The sequence below is a fragment of the Bos indicus x Bos taurus genome, chromosome 21 (genome assembly GCF_003369695.1).
Source record: "Bos indicus x Bos taurus breed Angus x Brahman F1 hybrid chromosome 21, Bos_hybrid_MaternalHap_v2.0, whole genome shotgun sequence".
NCBI classification, from domain to species: Eukaryota; Metazoa; Chordata; class Mammalia; order Artiodactyla; family Bovidae; genus Bos; species Bos indicus x Bos taurus.
In genome coordinates, this window is record NC_040096.1 from 12,854,428 (window position 1) to 12,872,611 (window position 18,184).

The window sequence follows — 18,184 nt, forward strand, 5'->3', positions numbered from 1 at the left end:
AACCCGAATGACCTTTTTGGCCAAGCCACCATTAAGACTGTGAATACTCAGGATGAGTGTAGTCAGAGACACAAATACCTACAGGGAAAGGAAGTAGCAAGAAGGGCAGAGGGCAGATGGCTAGACAGACCATTACATGATGCTTGAAAACAGTGACAGAATTCAAAAAACTCAGGTGGCAGTCAGAGGTCACAGTAAGGACGCCTGTTCAGAAAAATTCAGGTCCACCAAATGGCTGAGTCCACGTGTATGCAATTTTCATATAACTTTTCAGGAGGTTATTGATCACACAATCATGGTATACACATTTATATTCCCCCACTCCCAGAATTATTTAAAATGTTATCTAATACACAAAATATGAGTCAAGTATGTGCATCTGTGTGAATATTCACTGCCTGTACCAGCAAATTAAAGCCCAACACTTGTCTTTATAAAGTTTAAACAGTGAAATACAGCCCCATCTATCCATTTGTATATTGCCTATGTATATATTTGGAGAAGGCAATGGCACTCCACTCCAATACTCTTGCCTGGAAAATCCCATGGATGGAGGAGCCTGGTGGGCTGCAGTCCATGGGGTCACTAAGAGTTGGACACAACTGAGCAACTTCACTTTCACTTTTCACTTTCATGTATTGGAGAAGGAAATGGCAACCCACTCCAGTGTTCTTGCCTGGAGAATCCCAGGGACGGGGGAGCCTGGTGGGCTGCCGTCTATGCGGTTGCACAGAGTCGGACATGACTGAGGCAACTTAGCAGCGGTATGTATATATTTATACACTTTCTATGGCTAATTTCATGCTACAACACCAGGGTTGAGTAGTTGCTACAGAGCAAGGGCTATGGTTCACAAAACTGTACCTATTTATTACCTGGCCCTTTATAGAAAAAGTTTGCCAACCTTGATATAGGGAACTTCTCTTACCACATTCAGTAACATGTGCCCACTGACCTTCCATAATCATTTTCAAGACTGCTAGCAGAAGGTACTTTAGAAATAACAATGGTCCCCTCTTTACTCTGGCTAGCACTTCATAATCAACAAATACACACTTCTGTTAACTTCTTATAAGAAGTCCATGGACTGTCGCTAGTAATTCACCAATTTACAAATTGAGAGCCAGAGCTAAGAGGTTAGTTGGTTGCCGAAGAGAAGCAAGAAAGGTTAATTAGCCCTTCACCTGGTTTCTGCCCTTCAGTGCACACAACTGTGCCCAGAACCAGGAGAATCTAAGAGCAGAACCTTCACGTGATGTGCACAACAGTCAGCTCTGATCAGTAGTAGACAGAGACCTGGAGCTACAAACACCTAAGTCTGAATCCCACTTCTGCTACGTCCTGGCTTTGTGGCCTTGAAAAGTTCACTTAAGTTCACGGCCACAGGAGCATCTCTCAAAGGGGCAAAAAAATCTATTACCCTTACAGGCTAAGAAAAATTCATTCCTTCAGAGATACCTGTCCTAGTTCCTTCTTTGGCCCAGTCACTGTACAAGGCTCTCTGTATAAGGAGTGAGTCCAGCAGGTGTGGCCCAACGAGACTACATTTACACAGCACTTAGCAGAGTTCCTTCCACACAACCTCTCAGGGTGCTATTAAATCGGTGTTGCCATTCTATTATTTTTTATTACTACGAAGACAGTGGATGTGTTTGGGAAGACTGAAGAAAACAACTCAATGAAGGTGGTCAGTAACCCAAGTCCACCCCTTCAATCTGACCATCCCTTCCCCACGGACACTCTTATGATGGCAGATAGATCATCAAGGTAGGGGCTTCCAAAGTGGTGCAGTGATGAAGAATCTGCCTCCAATGCAGAAGATGTAGGAGATGTGGGTTTGGTCCCTTGGTCAGGAGGATCCCCTGGAGGAGGAAATAGCAACCCACTCTTGTATGCTTTGGCTCCGTCACTTCATTCTCTCTGGAGTTATCTCTCCACTGATCTCCAGGAGCATATTGGGCACCTACTGACCTGGGGAGTTCATCTTTCATGTCCTATCTTTTTGCCTTTTCATACTGTTCATAGGGTTCTCAAGGCAAGAAGTGGTTTGCCATTCCCTTCTCAAGCGGTCCACGTTTTATCAGAACTCTCCACCATGACCTGTCCTTCTTGGGTGTCCCTACACGGCATGGCTCATAGTTTCATTGAGTTAGACAAGGCTGTGGTCCATGTGATCAGATTGGTTAGTTTCCTGTGACTGTGGTTTTCAGTCTGTCTTCCCTCTGATGGAGAAGGATAAGAGGCTTATGGAAGCTTCCTGATGGGAGAGACTGGCTGAAGGGAAAACTGGGTCTTGTTCTGATGAGTGGGGCCATGCTCAGTAAAACTTTAATTCAATTTTCTGTTGATGGGTGGGGTTGTCCTGTTATTTACAGGAGACAAACTGGTGGAGGTAATGAAGATGATGGTGGCCTCCTTCAAAAGGCATGCACTGCTACACTCAGTGCCCCCAGCCCTGCAGCAGGCCGCCACCAGTCCACACCTCTGCTGGAGGCTCCCGGACACTCATGGGCAAGTCTGGGTCAGTCTCTTGTGGGGTCACTGCTTCTTTCTCCTGGGTCCTTGTGCGCACAAAGTTCTGCAAGGAGATCCAACCAATCCATCCAAAAGGAAATCAGTCTTGAATGTTCATGGGAAGGACTGATGCTCAAGCTGAAACTCCAATATTTTGGCCAGCTGATGCGAAGAACTGACTCATCTAAAAAGACCCTGATGCTGGGAAAGATTGAAGGCAAGAAGAGAAGGGGATGACAGAGGATGAGATGGTTGGATGGCATCACCTACTCAATGGACACGAGTTTGAGTCAACTCCGGGAGTTGGTGATGGACAGGGAGGCCTGGCGTGCTGCAGCCTATGGGGTCACAAAGAGTCGGACATGACTGAGTGACTGAATTGAACCAGTACGCTTGCCTGGACAATCCCATGGACAGAGGAGCCTGGTGGGCTGCAGTTCACAGGATTGCATAGAGTCAGACACGACGTAGCGACTATCACACACATACATACACAATCAAGGCAGATCTCAGGATGGAGCCGTCTTCCTCTCTTCTCTCAGCTTATTAACTTGTACCTGCTTCCCCCACAACTCCAATCTGAGGCAAACTCACTTTTTGCTCTTCCCAGTGTCCACAGCAGGTATAGCAAGCATCACTGCATGCTACTGATCCATCCTGCCCTGCCTGTGAGCAAACACAGCACCCAGCCCACAGGGTACCTTTGCATCTGCTCATCCAGTATCCCGGGTGGTTGCTATGGTAGCAGTCACCTGGCAGGATGGGAAAGCCCCTGTGCTAAGTCCTCAGAAATAAGTCTGACACCTCCCACCATCCTCTCCAGTCACACTGCTTCCCTACTGTCTCTGACATACACCAAGCACACTCCTACCTCACCGGAATCTGTATGCTGTATCTTTGTCTACTTCAGGAATGTTTTTTCTCCCAACACGTGTACAACTTACTTTCTCACCTCCTCTAGGTCTTGTATAAATGTTTTCTTCTCAGAAGAGATATTTCCTGACCACTGCGTTCAAAACGGTCACATCTCCACCTCAGCACTCCTAAATGCTTCCTCTGCTTTATTTTTCTCCATCCAATCTATCACTTTTTGAGTAGATCTGAAGCCCCCCACCATCTAGAATAGGATCCACAGGAGGAAGTACACTGTGGTCTGCTTTGTCAGCTGCTGTGTTCCCAGTGTCTCAGGGCAGGATCGGCACAGAGCAGGTATGGGAAGAAGGGAGGGAAAAAGAAAAACGGGAACACTTCCATGAAGGACCCTGGGGCACGGTTCACACGTTTGTCTCACTGACATCATTTATGTTGAGCAATGATTTCTGACATAAAACAAAAATAGTAAAGAACACGTAACTGAAGTGTTGAGAAGCCGACGCCCTCGTTTAATTCTGCAGACTGTCGGTTGTTTCCTTGCCTCTGTGGTTTGACATCTTGCTTCTCTGTGGTCACTAAACTGAAGCTCTGTGGTTGCCAAGCAGAGTTTCTGGAACTATCCCAATAAGGTACTCCTCTAAACCACTCAACTCATCCATGTAAGCTTGCACCAAAGTGGGCTGTTTAAAACTCCAACTTTCAGAGTGTTAGGGAAGGAGGGACCCCATTGTGGGGTTACATCAGTGGTGGGGCAGGGATGGTATTAATCCTTCCATTCAGGATTATTGGCTACAGACCATGATAATAAACCATTCCTTCACTGTAACTTAAAGGAGGATTTAAAAGGGCACAGTGGACACTGAAAAACAAATACCTTCCTTTGATGATCAGCTCTTTCTAGATCACCAGCTCTGAGTTCTCCTGAACTGCAGATCTACATTTCTCTAAACCCGGGGCATCCTGGTGGGCTGCCATCTATGGGGTCGCACAGAGTCGGACACAACTGAAGTGACTCAGCAGCAGCAGCAGCAAACCCCTAATATATACAGAGTTTTGCACACGGGCTTTAGATTCAAACAATCCTCGATTTAGTTCCTGGCTCTGACACTTACTAGCTGGATATTAGGCAAGTCTTTCAACCTCTTTGGCCTTCGACTTCATGCTGAAAACATAATGATAAAAATAATACAAGTAATAAATACAACCATAATCTTAGCAGAGTCCTCATTGGGCACTTGCGATTGCCACGTACTGGGCTATGAGCATTCTATTTTTCTAGTGTCATAAACAACAACCTTAACTACTTGGATTTATCCCCCACCTATCTGAGTCTTAGCCTCAAAACGCATCTGCTTCAGGCCTTTCCAGCCACAAACTCGGAGCAATCTCTCTGCTCCCCTTTCACCTCAAATGGCTTGTTATCTCACACTGTCTAGAGACTGCCTCAGAGTGCTGGTCACTGTTTCCAGTAATCGGGTCTCGTCTCAACTCCATCATCAACACCAAGGACGAGAACCAGAGGTGACTCTGTATTTTCTCAATTCTTAACCGTGAAAAAGTACCTTGTAAAATATCCACTGGGGGGAATGCTGACAGGAGAAAGAAGCAAGAAAAAAACAGCAAAATAAAAAGAAGAAAAAATAAGTGACTCTCCCTTTGAGTCTCCCTAATTTTATCTTCTTCATGTAAAAGGAGACATTTGGGAATGCCTTCAGAACTCACCTACCTACTCAAGGTCTCCATGGGTCAGCATTTCCCCCAAGCAAACTGAATTTCTATGGCCACCCCCAGCACACAGCCGTCAACTTCAGACACAAAATGAATCAATATATTTTACATAAGTTAGGTTTGCAGAAAGAATGGGGAAAAAGGAAGAAGACATTATCTCTGCTCTTCCAGTCTAACAAGAGAGACTGACTTCTACACAGCTGGCCGAACACACAATGGTGGTGGTGGTGTGGGGCTACAGCATGAGATGCCGTTTTAGCATCTCGAGCCCTGAGTCATGGTGATGAGAGCAACGGGAAAGAGTTTCATCCATCAGAGGGGGAACATACATAGTCACATATAGGAGGCAATCTGGTTGCCAGGCAACCGTGACAGGCTATCACTTTGAGTGAAAAAAGTACAACTAATAAAATGTCAATCATAAAAAGGGACAAGTCTCGCATGGAAGTGTTGCAAAATGACCTGCCCATTTGAACCTGTAGACAGGAGAGGAAGCCTATCCCATAGGACATTAAGAATCTCAGCTTCATTAGCAAGTGAGACAAATCCCAGCACAGGCCTTAGACCACGGATGTTCCATCCCTCACCTCCTTGGGAAAGCTACCCATGAAATAAGCTACACCAAGGATACCGGCAATCATTAATTTTGTTGTGCACTGGGTATGTCACATGCCAACCCATACCTTCCTCCTCAGTTCCCACCCATTTCATAAAAGCAATAGAATGCTATCTGCTACTCATTAGAAGAAACAGATAAACCAGATCTGAGACAAGGATTGTTGTTGTTGTTCAACCGCTCAGTCATGTCTGACTCTTTGCAACCCCATGGACTGCAGCATGCCAGGCTTCCCTGTCCTTCACTATCTCCCAGAGTTTGCTCAAACTCATGGCCATTCAGTCAGTGATGGCATACAACCATATCCTCTGTCATCCCTTTCTCCTCCTGCTTTCAATCTTTCCCAGTATCAGGGTCTTTTCAAATGAGTCAGCTTTTCCCATCAGGTGGCCAAAGTATTGGAGCTTCAGTTTCAGCATCAGTCCTTCCAATGAAAATCCAGGGTTAATTTCCTTTAGGATTGACTGGCTTGATCTCCTTGCAGTCCAAGGGACTCTCAAGAATCTTTTCCAACACCACAGTTCAAAAGCATCAATTCTTCAGTCCTCAACCTTTTTTATAGTCCAGCTCTCACACCCATACATAACTACTGGAAAAACCATAGCCTTGACTATATGGACCTCTGTAGGCAATGTCTCTGCTTCTTAATATGCTATCGAGATTTGTCATCGCTTTTCTTCCAAGAAGCAAGTGTCTTTTAATTTCATGGCTGCAGTCACCATCCACAGTGATTTCAGAATCCAAGAACATAAGGTCTGTCACTGTTTTCATTCTTTCCTCATCTATCTGGCATGAAGTGATGAAACCTGATGCTGTGATCTTCATTTTTTGAATGTTGAATTTTAATCCGGCTTCTTCACTCTCCTCTTTCATCTTCATCAAGAGGCTCTTTAATTCCTCTTAATTTCTGCCATAAGGGTGGTGTCATCTGTATATCTGAGGTTACTGATATTCCTCCCCACGATCTTGATCCCAGCTTGTACTTCATCCAGCCCAGCATTTCACATGATGTACTCTGCATGTAAGTTAAATAATCAGGGTGACAATATACAGCCTTGATGCACCCCCCTTCCCAATTTGGAACCAGTCTGTTGTTCCATGTCCAATTCTAACTGTTGCTTCCTGACCTGCACAAAGGTTTCTCCTTTCACAAAGGAGCAAGGTAAGGCGGTCTGGTATTCCCATCTCTTTAAGAATTTTCTACAGTTTGTTGTGGTCTACACAATCAAAGGCATTAGCATAGTCAATGAAGAAGAAGTAGATGTTTTTCTGGAATTCACTAGCTTTTTCTATGATCCAATGGATTTTGGCAATTTGATCTCTGGTTCATCTGCCTTTTCTAAATCCAGCTTGTACATCTGGAAATTCCTGGTTCACATACTGTTGAAGCCTAGCTTGAAGGATTTTGAACATTACTTTCCTAGCCTGTGAGATGAGTGCAATTGTGTGGTAGTTTGAACATTCCTTGGGATTGCCCTTCTTTGGGATTGGAATGAAAACTGACCTTTTCCAGTCCTGTGGCCACTGCTGAGTTTTCCAAATTTGCTGGCCTATTGAGTGCAGCACTTTCACAGCATCATCTCTTAGGATTTGAAATCGCTTAGCTGGAATTCCAACACCTCCACTAGCTTTGTTCAAAGTGATGTTTCCTTAGGCCCACTTGACTTCACATTCCAGGATGTCTGGCTCTAGGTGAGTGATCACACCATCATGGTTATCCGGGTCATTAAGATCTTTTCTGTATAGTTCTTCTGTGTATTCTTGCCACCTCTTCTTAATATTTTCTGTTAGGGCCATAGCGTTTCTGTCCTTTATTTTGCCCATCTTTGCATGAAATGTTCCCTCACAGATCACATGACTTCAGCAGGACTCCCATTCATTTAAAAAATATGTAAGGACAGACTTGTGGTTGCCAAGGGTAAGTGGGTGGGGAAGGGAAGGAATGGGAGTTTGTAGGTAGGAGATGCAAGTTTTTATATACAGAATGGATCAAAACAAGGTCCAACTATATGGCATAAAGAGCTACATTCAATATTCTGTAACAAATCATAATGGAAAAGAGTATTTAAAAAAAAACAATGTGAGTGTAAATATACATATATACATATATACATATATATATATATATATATATATATAACTGAATCATTCTGTTGTACAGCAAAAATAAACACAACAGTGAAAATCAACTATATTTCAACAAAAAAATGTAATTCATTGATAACAAAGGCTCTACACCTTTCTAAATCTGAAACTCCAGTACTTTGGCCACCTCATGCAAAGAGTTGACTCATTGGAAAAGACTCTGATGCTGGGAGGGACTGGGGGCAGGAGGAGAAGGGGACGACAGAGGATGAGATGGCTGGATGGCATCAGTGACTCAATGGACGTGAGTCTGGGTGAACTCCAGGAGTTGGTGATGGACAGGGAGGCCTGGCGTGCTGCGATTCATGGGGTCGCAAAGAGTGAGACAGGACTGAGCGACTGAACTGAACTGAACTGAACTGTTTTACAATGCTGTGTTGGTTTCTGATGTACAGTGTGAATCAATCAGAAGTATACGTAGCTGCCTCCTTCTTGAGGCTGCATACCACCCTTCTAAGTCATTACAGAGCACTCGGCTGAGCTCCCTGTGTTACATAGCAACTCTCCCAACATGAGGCCTACACAAGCCACTGGACCAGCCTATCGCTAAGGGCAGAGACCAAAGTAAGAAGAACTATGACCCTGTAGCCCGGGGAAAGGAGACTTCAAATGCAGTCAGTTAGCCAAAATGAAATGACAAAAGTATTGTGCAGATGAAGGAACGAGGTAAAAACCCACAAGACCCAACGAATGAAGAGAAAAGAGCCAAACTATCTGTAAAAGAATTCGGTTATAATAGTAACGATGATCCAAAATCTCAAGACAGAATAGAGAGAACGCAAGAATCACTTAACATATTTAACAAGGACCTAGAAAAAATAAAGAATAAACAAGCAGTGATGAACAGTGAAATTTCAGAAATTAAAAATAGTCTGGAAGGAATCAACAGCAGAATAATGAGGCAGAACAGATAAATGAGCTGGAAGGTAGAATGGTGGAGATAACTAGCAAAGTGCAGAATAAAAAAAAGCTAATGAAAATAATTAAAGACAGTCTTGGAGACCTCTAGGAAAACATTAAATGCATCAACATTCAAATTAAAGGGGTTCCAGAAGACGAAAAAGTCAGAGTCTCAGAAAATATTTGAAGAGACTATAGTCAAAAACTTCCCTAACATGGGAAAAAATAGTCAATCAAGTCCAAAAAAGCACAGAGTCCCATAAAGGAAAAAACCCAAGGAGAAACATGCCAAAACACATATTAATCAAACCAACAAATTAAATACAAAGAAAATATATTAAAAGCAGCAAGGGAAAAGCAATAAGTAACAAACAAGGGGATTCTCACAAGGTTAACAGCTAATCTTTCAGCAGAAACGCTGCAGGCCAGAAGGGAGTGGCAGGATATATCTAAAGTAATGAAATGTAAAAACCTAACAAGAAAGATTACTCTAGGAGTTACTCCAGAAAGGACCTCATTCAAAATCGAGGGAAAAATCAGAAGCTTCACAGGTAAGCAAAAATTAAGGGAATCAGCACCACCAAACCAGCTTTACAACAAATGCTAAAGGGACTTCTCTAGAAAGGAAACACAGAGAAGGACAAGACCTACAAAAACAAACCCAAAACAATCAATAAAATGCCAAAAGGAATATATACATATATACCAATAATTACTTTAAATATAAATGGATTAAATGCTCCAACCAAAAGACAAAGACTGCCTGAGTGGATATAAAAAGAAGAATCATATATCTGCTGTCCACAAGAGACCCACTTCAGATCTAGGGAGACGTACAGACTGAAAGTGAGGGGATGGAAAAAGATATTGCATGCAAATGGAAATTGCAAGAAAGCTGGAATAGCAATTACCACATCAGACAAAACAGACTTAAAGAATATTATAAGAGACAAGGAAGGACATTACATGATATTGAAGGATCAACCCAAGAAGACCTGACTTCAAACCATAAAATGAAGAGAACTTGAAGAGAAAACACCAAGAAGAGCCTTATGAACCTGAATGCATACACTGTCATCACCAATTTCTGTATTTAAAAAAAAACAAAGAACAACAACACTGAGCACCTACCAGGGGCCAGGCATGGAGCTGGGCCCTGAGAAAACCAAAACAGGTTAGACAAGACTCCTCCAGTCACGCCCACCCTCCAGTTAACATAGCCTAGTGCAAAACATTAGCAAGGGAGGGGCTCACTTCCGCACCATGTGATAAACTGGATCCTCAGGTAGTGAGAAGCCCACAGGATACAGGGGGAGGCGGGGCGAGGAGGTGAGTACTGTAGCTGACCACAAGTGATCCTGCAGGTCTGATGAGCTGCAGCCCAGTCTCTCCATCCTCTGCAAACAGCTGACCACACTGACAAATGGCAATGAGTGGCCACAGAAGGAAGATACAACCTCAGTTCAGTTCAGTCGCTCAGTCGTGTCCGACTCTTTGTGACCCCATGAATCGCAGCACACCAGGCCTTCCTGTCCATCACCAATTCCTGGAGTTCACCCAGACTCACGTCCATCGAGTCAGTGATGCCATCCAGCCATCTCATCCTCTGTCGTCCCCTTCTCCTCCTGCCCCTAATCCCTCCCAGCATCAGAGTCTTTTCCAATGAGTCAACTCTTCGCATGAGGTGGCCAAAGTACTGGAGTTTCAGCTTTAGCATCATTCCTTCCAAAGAAATCCCAGGGCTGATCTCCTACAGCCTCAGTCTATGTCAATTATGCTTAGGGAAGGAAAAAACAGGCAGAAGATTCTTTCCCAAGCAAGAAGTTTTTGTTGTTGTTACTGCTGTTTGCTTAATGGCTGAGTTTCATCAGATTACCCGGAATTATTTACTCTTAAAAAAACTGTACCATCCAGGCTTTTTTGCATTAATGGTAAAAGAATAACCACTACCAACCACCCATCTGCAATCCATCCATTTGCCATCACATCACTGACCAGCCCTCCACACAGCCCACAGCCACTACAGACACACATCACAGACGCCCCGTCAGAAAGCTCCCCAAGCCTTCATTCCAGGCAGAGCAGAATGCTTCCCACCTTTGGCCTCCCCCATCCACACTGGGGCTTCCTTGGTGGCTCAGCTGGTAAAGAATCCCCCTACAATACAGGAGACCTGGATTTGATCCCTGGGCCAAGAAGATCCCCTGGAGAATGAAATGACAACCCACTCCAGTATACTTGCCTAGGAAATCACATGGACAGAGAGGTCTGGCAGGCAACAGTCCACGGGGTCACAGAGTCAGACACGACTGAGTGACTAAACCACCACCACCCAGACCCACACCCACACTTCAGGCCTGTGTTTGTCACGTTGCCTTACCTGTCAAATCCTACTTATCCTCTGGGCCAGCCTGCAGACTGCCTCCCACAGGACATGTCCCTGGATCCCGCCATGTGATCTCGGTTCACAGAGGCCTGGATGCACAGGCAGTCCTGATGTCTGTCTACCTCTTACGCTACACTTAATGCCGTGCAAAGCTATGTCCCAGTGGGCTGAATCCTGAAGGCAGAGTTACGTTCTCAACCATCTCTTCTTTACAACAGAGTCTCTACGGTGCCCCAGATAGTGCGTGTGTGCTAAGTCGATTCAGCCGTGTCCGATTCTTTGTGACTCTATGGTTTGTAGCCTGGCAGGCTCTTCTGTCCGTGGGATTGATAGAGTAGGCACTAAATATGTATAGTCAGTGAAACAGTTTAACAGCACCAACTTTTAAAACAACTTATTCTAATTTGAGTTTGTTAGCCTGTCAAGGCCAAGGAACCCACTTATTTTTTCCTCGTCAGTAAATAAATAGCAAGAAGATAAGATTAACCTGAGTATATAATTTAACATCTTACCTCCTTCATACTGAACTATGAATTATGTTTAATAACTCAATTTATATTTTGGTTAATGGAAACATATTTCAAATTCACAAATAATAGTAGAAAAAAAATCACAAAATTTTTACAAAAAGGGCTTCATAAATGTTAATGGTAATGAAACAAATAGGTATCATTTAATGGTCAATGGTATCCTAACTGGTAATACTTCCCAAAAAATAAGGCTTTCAAATATCCACAATCCCATCCTCCAATGAAATCCGAACATATGGCATAAATAACAGGCTTTGGTTCTAGAAATAAAATCAAAAATCCTAGTTGAATAACCAGTTTTCCACACAATTAGAATACTAATCTCAAATATAGAAAAATTAAGCCATTACCTGAACACTGAAACCTATTTCATGTGCCATTAATGGAAGATATTTAAAAAAATAACTGATCAAATTGATTATCCAAATCATAGCTTGGTAACCTCATAACTACATTTAAATTAAATTCATCCGAGAAATGTAGTATTTGTCTCATAATTATATTTGGTTATTTTATCATAAAGAAATACTAAGGCTTTATAAAAATTCCTGAATGGATAAGAATTTGTTTCCTTCAGGGTTCAGCTTGTTTTTAGATTATCTGGTATTTATTCATTCATTTATTTGAGTTCACTGGTCTTAGCCGTACCATGCAGGATCTTCTAACTGCACCATGCAAACTCTAACTTGCAGCACATGGGATCTAGTTCCCTGACAAAGGATTGATCCCAGGCCCCTGCACTGGGAGCACAGAGTCTAATTATCTGGCAGTCAAGAGGAGATACATATATTCTTACATTTTTTAGGAATGTGAATGTGCATTTTTGTCTGTGGGTAGGACCGGGCAATGGAGGAGACAGAGAGACAGAATCAGACATACATTTCAGCAAAAAGTTAAAGGAAAAGTTATGCTCTTGATTTCTTTGCCAGGAGATGGAAAAATGAAAACACGTCCAACGGGGCTTTTAATGCCTTAAAGTGCTCTAGGAAGGTCATCTGTAATACTTTTAAGATACACAGAGGTCAACCCCCAAATGAAGGGGAACACTGGGTACAATCAATATTACCTTCATTTAAATGGTTATAAATGACATCCTCTCTGTCCAAACTAACCACAAAAATAAATCCTAACCAAAATTTCCAAGGGCACTACAGGCACTTAGGAAGAAGAAAAATAGAAAAACGGGAAAGCGCCCAGGCCGGGCCTCACCTCTGGCCCTTCGGGGGCATCCTCTCCAGGGGGCGTTTTCTGGGGCAGACCCAGGGTGCCGTTGCTGGAAGCTCTCCTGTCCTCGGTGGGAGAGGTGAAAGTCTCCTCGGAGTCTGTTTCTATCACGTGGAAGGGGCCCACTTCCTCCTGACTCCAATCCAGTTCTTCAGACTGTTTCAAAGAGCTACTGCTGCTCTTGGGAACGATGCCGGCCGTCGACAGGCTGCTGGGCACCGAGGTGTAGGACAACTGGGGGCCGGAGTAAGGCCGCCCCTCGGGGGCCAGGGCCTCAGCCTCCAGGAGGTCCGGGACGGACAGGCTCAGGCGGCGGTCCAGGTGATGCTGGGCCCGTAAGTCCAGGGCTTTGCTCGAGGTCTTCTTCACCTTCCTCTTGCTCAGGTTGATCAACAAAGGCCTGGTCCGCTGTTTTAATGAGCCCCAGACAGACGGTTTATCCAGGTCCATGGCTGCATGAAGACACAGGCAGTCCCTCTGGGGAAGAGTATGTCTCTGTGGGACACTCAGTGACTCCTAGGAAACAGAAGACACGGAGAAAGGATATGAAGCTTCTCTGTGCTGTCAGAGCACATCAAAGTAGGAAATGTGACTCAAGGAATCTTACTCTTCCCACTAAGTGATCAAGACCAAAACATCTAATCAGTAACATCTACAAAAAAATAATTGGGAAAATCTATCCTGGTGGCTCAGAGAGTAAAGCATCTGCCTGCAATGCGGGAGACCCGGGTTCGATCCCTGGGTTGGGAAGATCCCCTGGAGGAGGGAATGGCCACCTACTCTTTCCTGGAGAATCCCATGGACGGAGGAGCCTGGTGGGTTACAGTCCACAGGAACACAAAGAGTCAGACACAACTGAAGCGACTTAGCATGCATAACAATGTATATCCCCATCAATAGTAAGTAAGAGTTCCCAGTTCTCCACATCCTCAACAGCACTCATCTCTTTGTCTTTTTTATTTTTATAATCACCATGTATTCTTGAAATTTGCTAAGGGTATAGATCTTTAGGTTTCTATCCCCCTACACAAATACAAACATAAAAATGGCAAGTACAAGAAGTGACGGGAGATATTAACTTGATTGTGGTAATAATTTTGTAATATATATGTGTATTAAACTGACCACCATATATCTTAAATACATGCAAATTTTACTTGTCAATTATACCTTAATAAATCTTGGGAAAAAAAATAAAAATAAAAAATTACAAAAGAGGGCTTCTTTCTTATTTCCTCTCAAAAGAAAGCAGAGCAAAAGACATTTACTAGAAAAATAACAGCATCTTTTAACCATTATGTTCAAGGGAATGCCTTTCTGTTTCTAAACCCAGAGTCAGCAAACAATTTCTGAACAAGGCCAGTTAGTAAATATTATAGACTGAGAGTCAGACAGTTCAAACTACTCAATCCTATTGTTATGACACCAGAGGAGACATGTATGATACCGAAATGAAAGCGTACCTGTGGTCCCAGTAAAACTTTATTTATAAAAACAGGCAACAGACTATAGTTTGCCAATCCTGCTTTAATTTATCCTCTTCCTTTCTAGAGTTAAGTGTGCATTTTGAAGGACAAATACACGCTCATATCAACTAGGATTCCATCTAGTATCTTCAAAATTTATATTAAAATAAGAGTAACTAAAGAGAAAAACATTTATAAAAGTGAGAGTCTGCCCTTAGTCCAATGTTCCAGACCAGAAGAACTATGGAAGATTCTACAATGGAAATCCTAAGAAAAGCAAACTTCAGAGCTTCAGTTGGAGAATGAAAGAGAGAAAATGTTTCCCACAAACAGGTGTGAGTGACAGGAATGCTTCACAAACAAATATCATACAGTCTGCTGAATGCTATGCAGGAAGGGGAGAAATTTAAGATATAATAGGTTGGACTCATTAGGAAATCAGATTAAAATCAAATAACCCTCACTCGATGTGTCAAGTGCCTCCTGATAAATCTTTCCAATATGAAAAAGTACAGTGTGGTCAAGTCAGTCTAAGCTGGCCAATACTCACGTGTCACACTTGTCTAATGACAAAAAAGGCTAAGAGCTATGATAAAAAGCATTTTCCAAAATCAAGGACACCATGCATTTGTACCCAGCCCGGGATATTTAGTCATTAGGAGGTCACTGCTGAAGATCAGGACTAGGTGACAGTCCTCCAGCTCTGGACTGATGACCATCAGCTCGAAGGATGAACTTGGTATCTTCAATAGGCAATGCAGAGATGAAGCCCTTGGATCCTAGAGACAGACTCCGTGATTGGAATTTTAATTTTTTATGTTCTGCTCAGGTATACTATCAGACTAAATCTCAACTTTTTCACCTATTCACTAGGGAATATATCACCCAGCTTAAAAACAAAATAAGATAAAGTCCCAGTGTCTGAGTATCTGATGCAGAGAAAGGGCAGTCAGGAAAAGCTATGTTTTCATTCTTACTGATGATACCATCATAAAGTCATATTTTGATATCTTAAGTCACTTTAGAGTTCTGTGTCTCATTACAGTTTCCATTTTTTTCAGCTTTTTAAAAATTTATTTTTAATTGGAAGATAATTGCTTTACAATATTGTACTGGTTTTATTTCCATTTTATACATAAATTTAACCATAACTACCTCACAGGGCTCTTGTGAGAACTGAATGAATTTGTCCATATAAAACGATTAGAAAACTGCTTCACAAAGAGTAAATTTTTAATACAATGTTATCCAGCTTTAAAATTATCATTATTTCAATTATATAATATTGGGTCATTCAGCTTTAAATTTTAAAAATGTTTTACAATTCTTTGCTGCTTTTAAAAATGCTACTATAAACATAAACATACTTCACATTAGCAGGACACAAATACATTATTTAATTCACATCTTACAGTTTAACTTGCACATAGGTCCAAAATGCTTGTTTCCACATTCATCTGAAAATATTTTAGTCTATTTGCCTTTAATGGAGTGTTACATTGTTGCTGTTGTTTAGTTGCTAAGTCCTGTCTGACTCTTTTATGACCCCATGGACTATAGCCCACCAGGCTCCTCTGTCCATGGAATTTCCCAGGCAAGAATACTGGAGCCATTTCCTTCTCAACGGGATTTTCCCCACCCAGGATGGAACCCACATCTCCTGCACTGGCAGGTGAACTCTTGACCACTGTGCCACCAGGGAAGCCCGGAGTGTTATATAGGTGTCTGTTAATCTAGTTGGTTAATGGTTTAGTTTTTTATACTCTACTCCTTATGCTACTTAAAGAGGGGTGTTTGCTTTTCAACTATAATTGTGAATTTGTCTATTTCTCCTATCAGTTACATCATTTTTTGCTTCTGTATTTTGAAGACCTGTTGTTATCTGCAAACATGTTACAACTAAAACAGTTGTCTTCTTGCTATTTAAATACAATCTGAGGATCTCTATCCTTTAGTTGGTTTAGACCATTAATGGCTTCCCTGGTGGCTCAGCTAGTAAGGGTTCAATCCCTGCATTGGGAAGATCCCCTGGAGAAGGGAACGGCTACCCACTCCAGTATTCTGGCCTGGAGAATTCCAGGGACTGTATAGTCCATGGGGTCGCAACGAGTCGGACAAGACTGAGCGACTTTCACTTTTTAGACTATTAATATCTAATGTGATGATATGTCTGTACTTAGGTCGAGCATTTTGTTTGCTGTTTGTTTCCTCTACTGCTTGTTCTAGTTCCCCTTTCCTGCATTGGTTAGGTTTATTTAGCGTTCCATTTTAACTCAAATTATCATTCTTTTTGCTATACTTTTGTGTCAATTTTTAGTGGTTGGTATAGCTAGGGATTACAACATGCAAAGTTAACCTTTTACCCTTTACTTGGAATCAATAGTTCAGCACTCCAACCGGAATAGAAAAACCAAACCACAGGTGTTTGTTTCCTACTGCTGCTATAAAAAGCTACAATCTTAGTGGCTTATTAAGATAAATTCATTATTTTTCAATTCTGGAGGCCAAAAGTCTAATACATATTTCATCAAATTAAACCAAGGTGTTGACAAGACTGCATAATTTCTTGGAAGCTCCAGAGATAAATCTGTTTCTCGGTCATTCCAGACCAAAAAGTTCTCATTTTCTTGCTGGCTGACCGTGGAGGGCCTTTTGCAACTGTGGAGGCTGCCCACATGCCTGGGCCCTCTTCTCCACTTTTAAAGCCACCAAGAGTACGGAAAGTCATCCTCAATTCTACATCTCTCTGATCCTCTCTTCCGTCTTCCTCTTCCATTCTTAAGGACTCGTGATATAACTGGCTCCATCAGGACAGTACATCTCAAGATTTACAGCCATAATCGCATCTACAAAGTTCTTTTTGCCATTTACTGTACCATATTCACAGAATTTGGGTAATAGAATGTGGACATTTGTGGGGGACAGGAAGTAGATTATTCTGCCTTCCATACTACCATATAGGTTTCCTCATCATTTCCTTTTCACAGACTTGTTTTATACATATATATATATATATATATATATATATATATATATATACACTGAAAATTCCCATCAGACAGTGTTTTACTTGGTATTTCAGTGATGAATCATTTTTTCATAATTTAAGAAAAAAATTCTGTTATATTTACCACCTCCTCCATTCTTGATATTCTAAATTTCCTTCTTGTATTATTTCCCGTTTTTCCAAGGAATTTCCTTAACTAGCTATTTCTTAGAAGGTCTGTTCTCTTGGTTTTCCTTCATCTGAGATTGTCTTCATTTCACTTTCAAGGGTATTTTCACTGGATACAGGATTCCACACTTCTATTTCAGCACTTTAAACATGATGTGACGTTTCCTTCTGCCCTCTGTGATTTCTGATGAGAAATTCAGTCATTTCAATCACTGTTTTCCTATAGATAAGGTCACTTTTCTCTGACTGCTTTCAAGATTTTGTCTTTGTCATTAAATTTGCAGCAGTTATGATGTGACTCAGTGTATATATTTTTTATCTGTTTGGGATTAGCTTAGCTTCTGGAATTTATAGGTTTATTTATTTCACCAAACTTGGAAAGTTTTCAGCCATTATTTCTTGGAGTTTTTTTTAGCCACACACTCTTCTTTCATTCAGAGCCTCTGATCATACAAACATTATGTCTTTTTGCAATCCTTCAATAGTTCTAGGGTCTCTACAATATTTTGCCTCTCCCATATTCACAGTAGATAATTTATACTGATTTATTTTCAAGTTTCCCAGTTCTTTCTTCTGTTGTTTCCATTTTGTTATTGAATCCATAGAGTGAGGTTGTTGTTTTGTTTT

At 42.0% G+C, this 18,184-nt stretch overlaps 1 protein-coding gene across 3 annotated transcripts in view; it reads right to left on the reverse strand.

The window, feature by feature from the left end:
- MCTP2 (multiple C2 and transmembrane domain containing 2) overlaps positions 1–18,184 on the reverse strand; it is a 259,714-nt gene that overhangs the window by 187,082 nt on the left and 54,448 nt on the right. For all 3 annotated transcript variants that reach the window (XM_027521361.1, XM_027521360.1, XM_027521359.1), the window contains one exon: positions 12,902–13,432. In XM_027521361.1, the coding sequence (XP_027377162.1) occupies positions 12,902–13,366 (465 nt within the window). In that variant the 5' untranslated portion in view covers positions 13,367–13,432. The remainder of the gene's footprint in view (positions 1–12,901; positions 13,433–18,184) is intronic.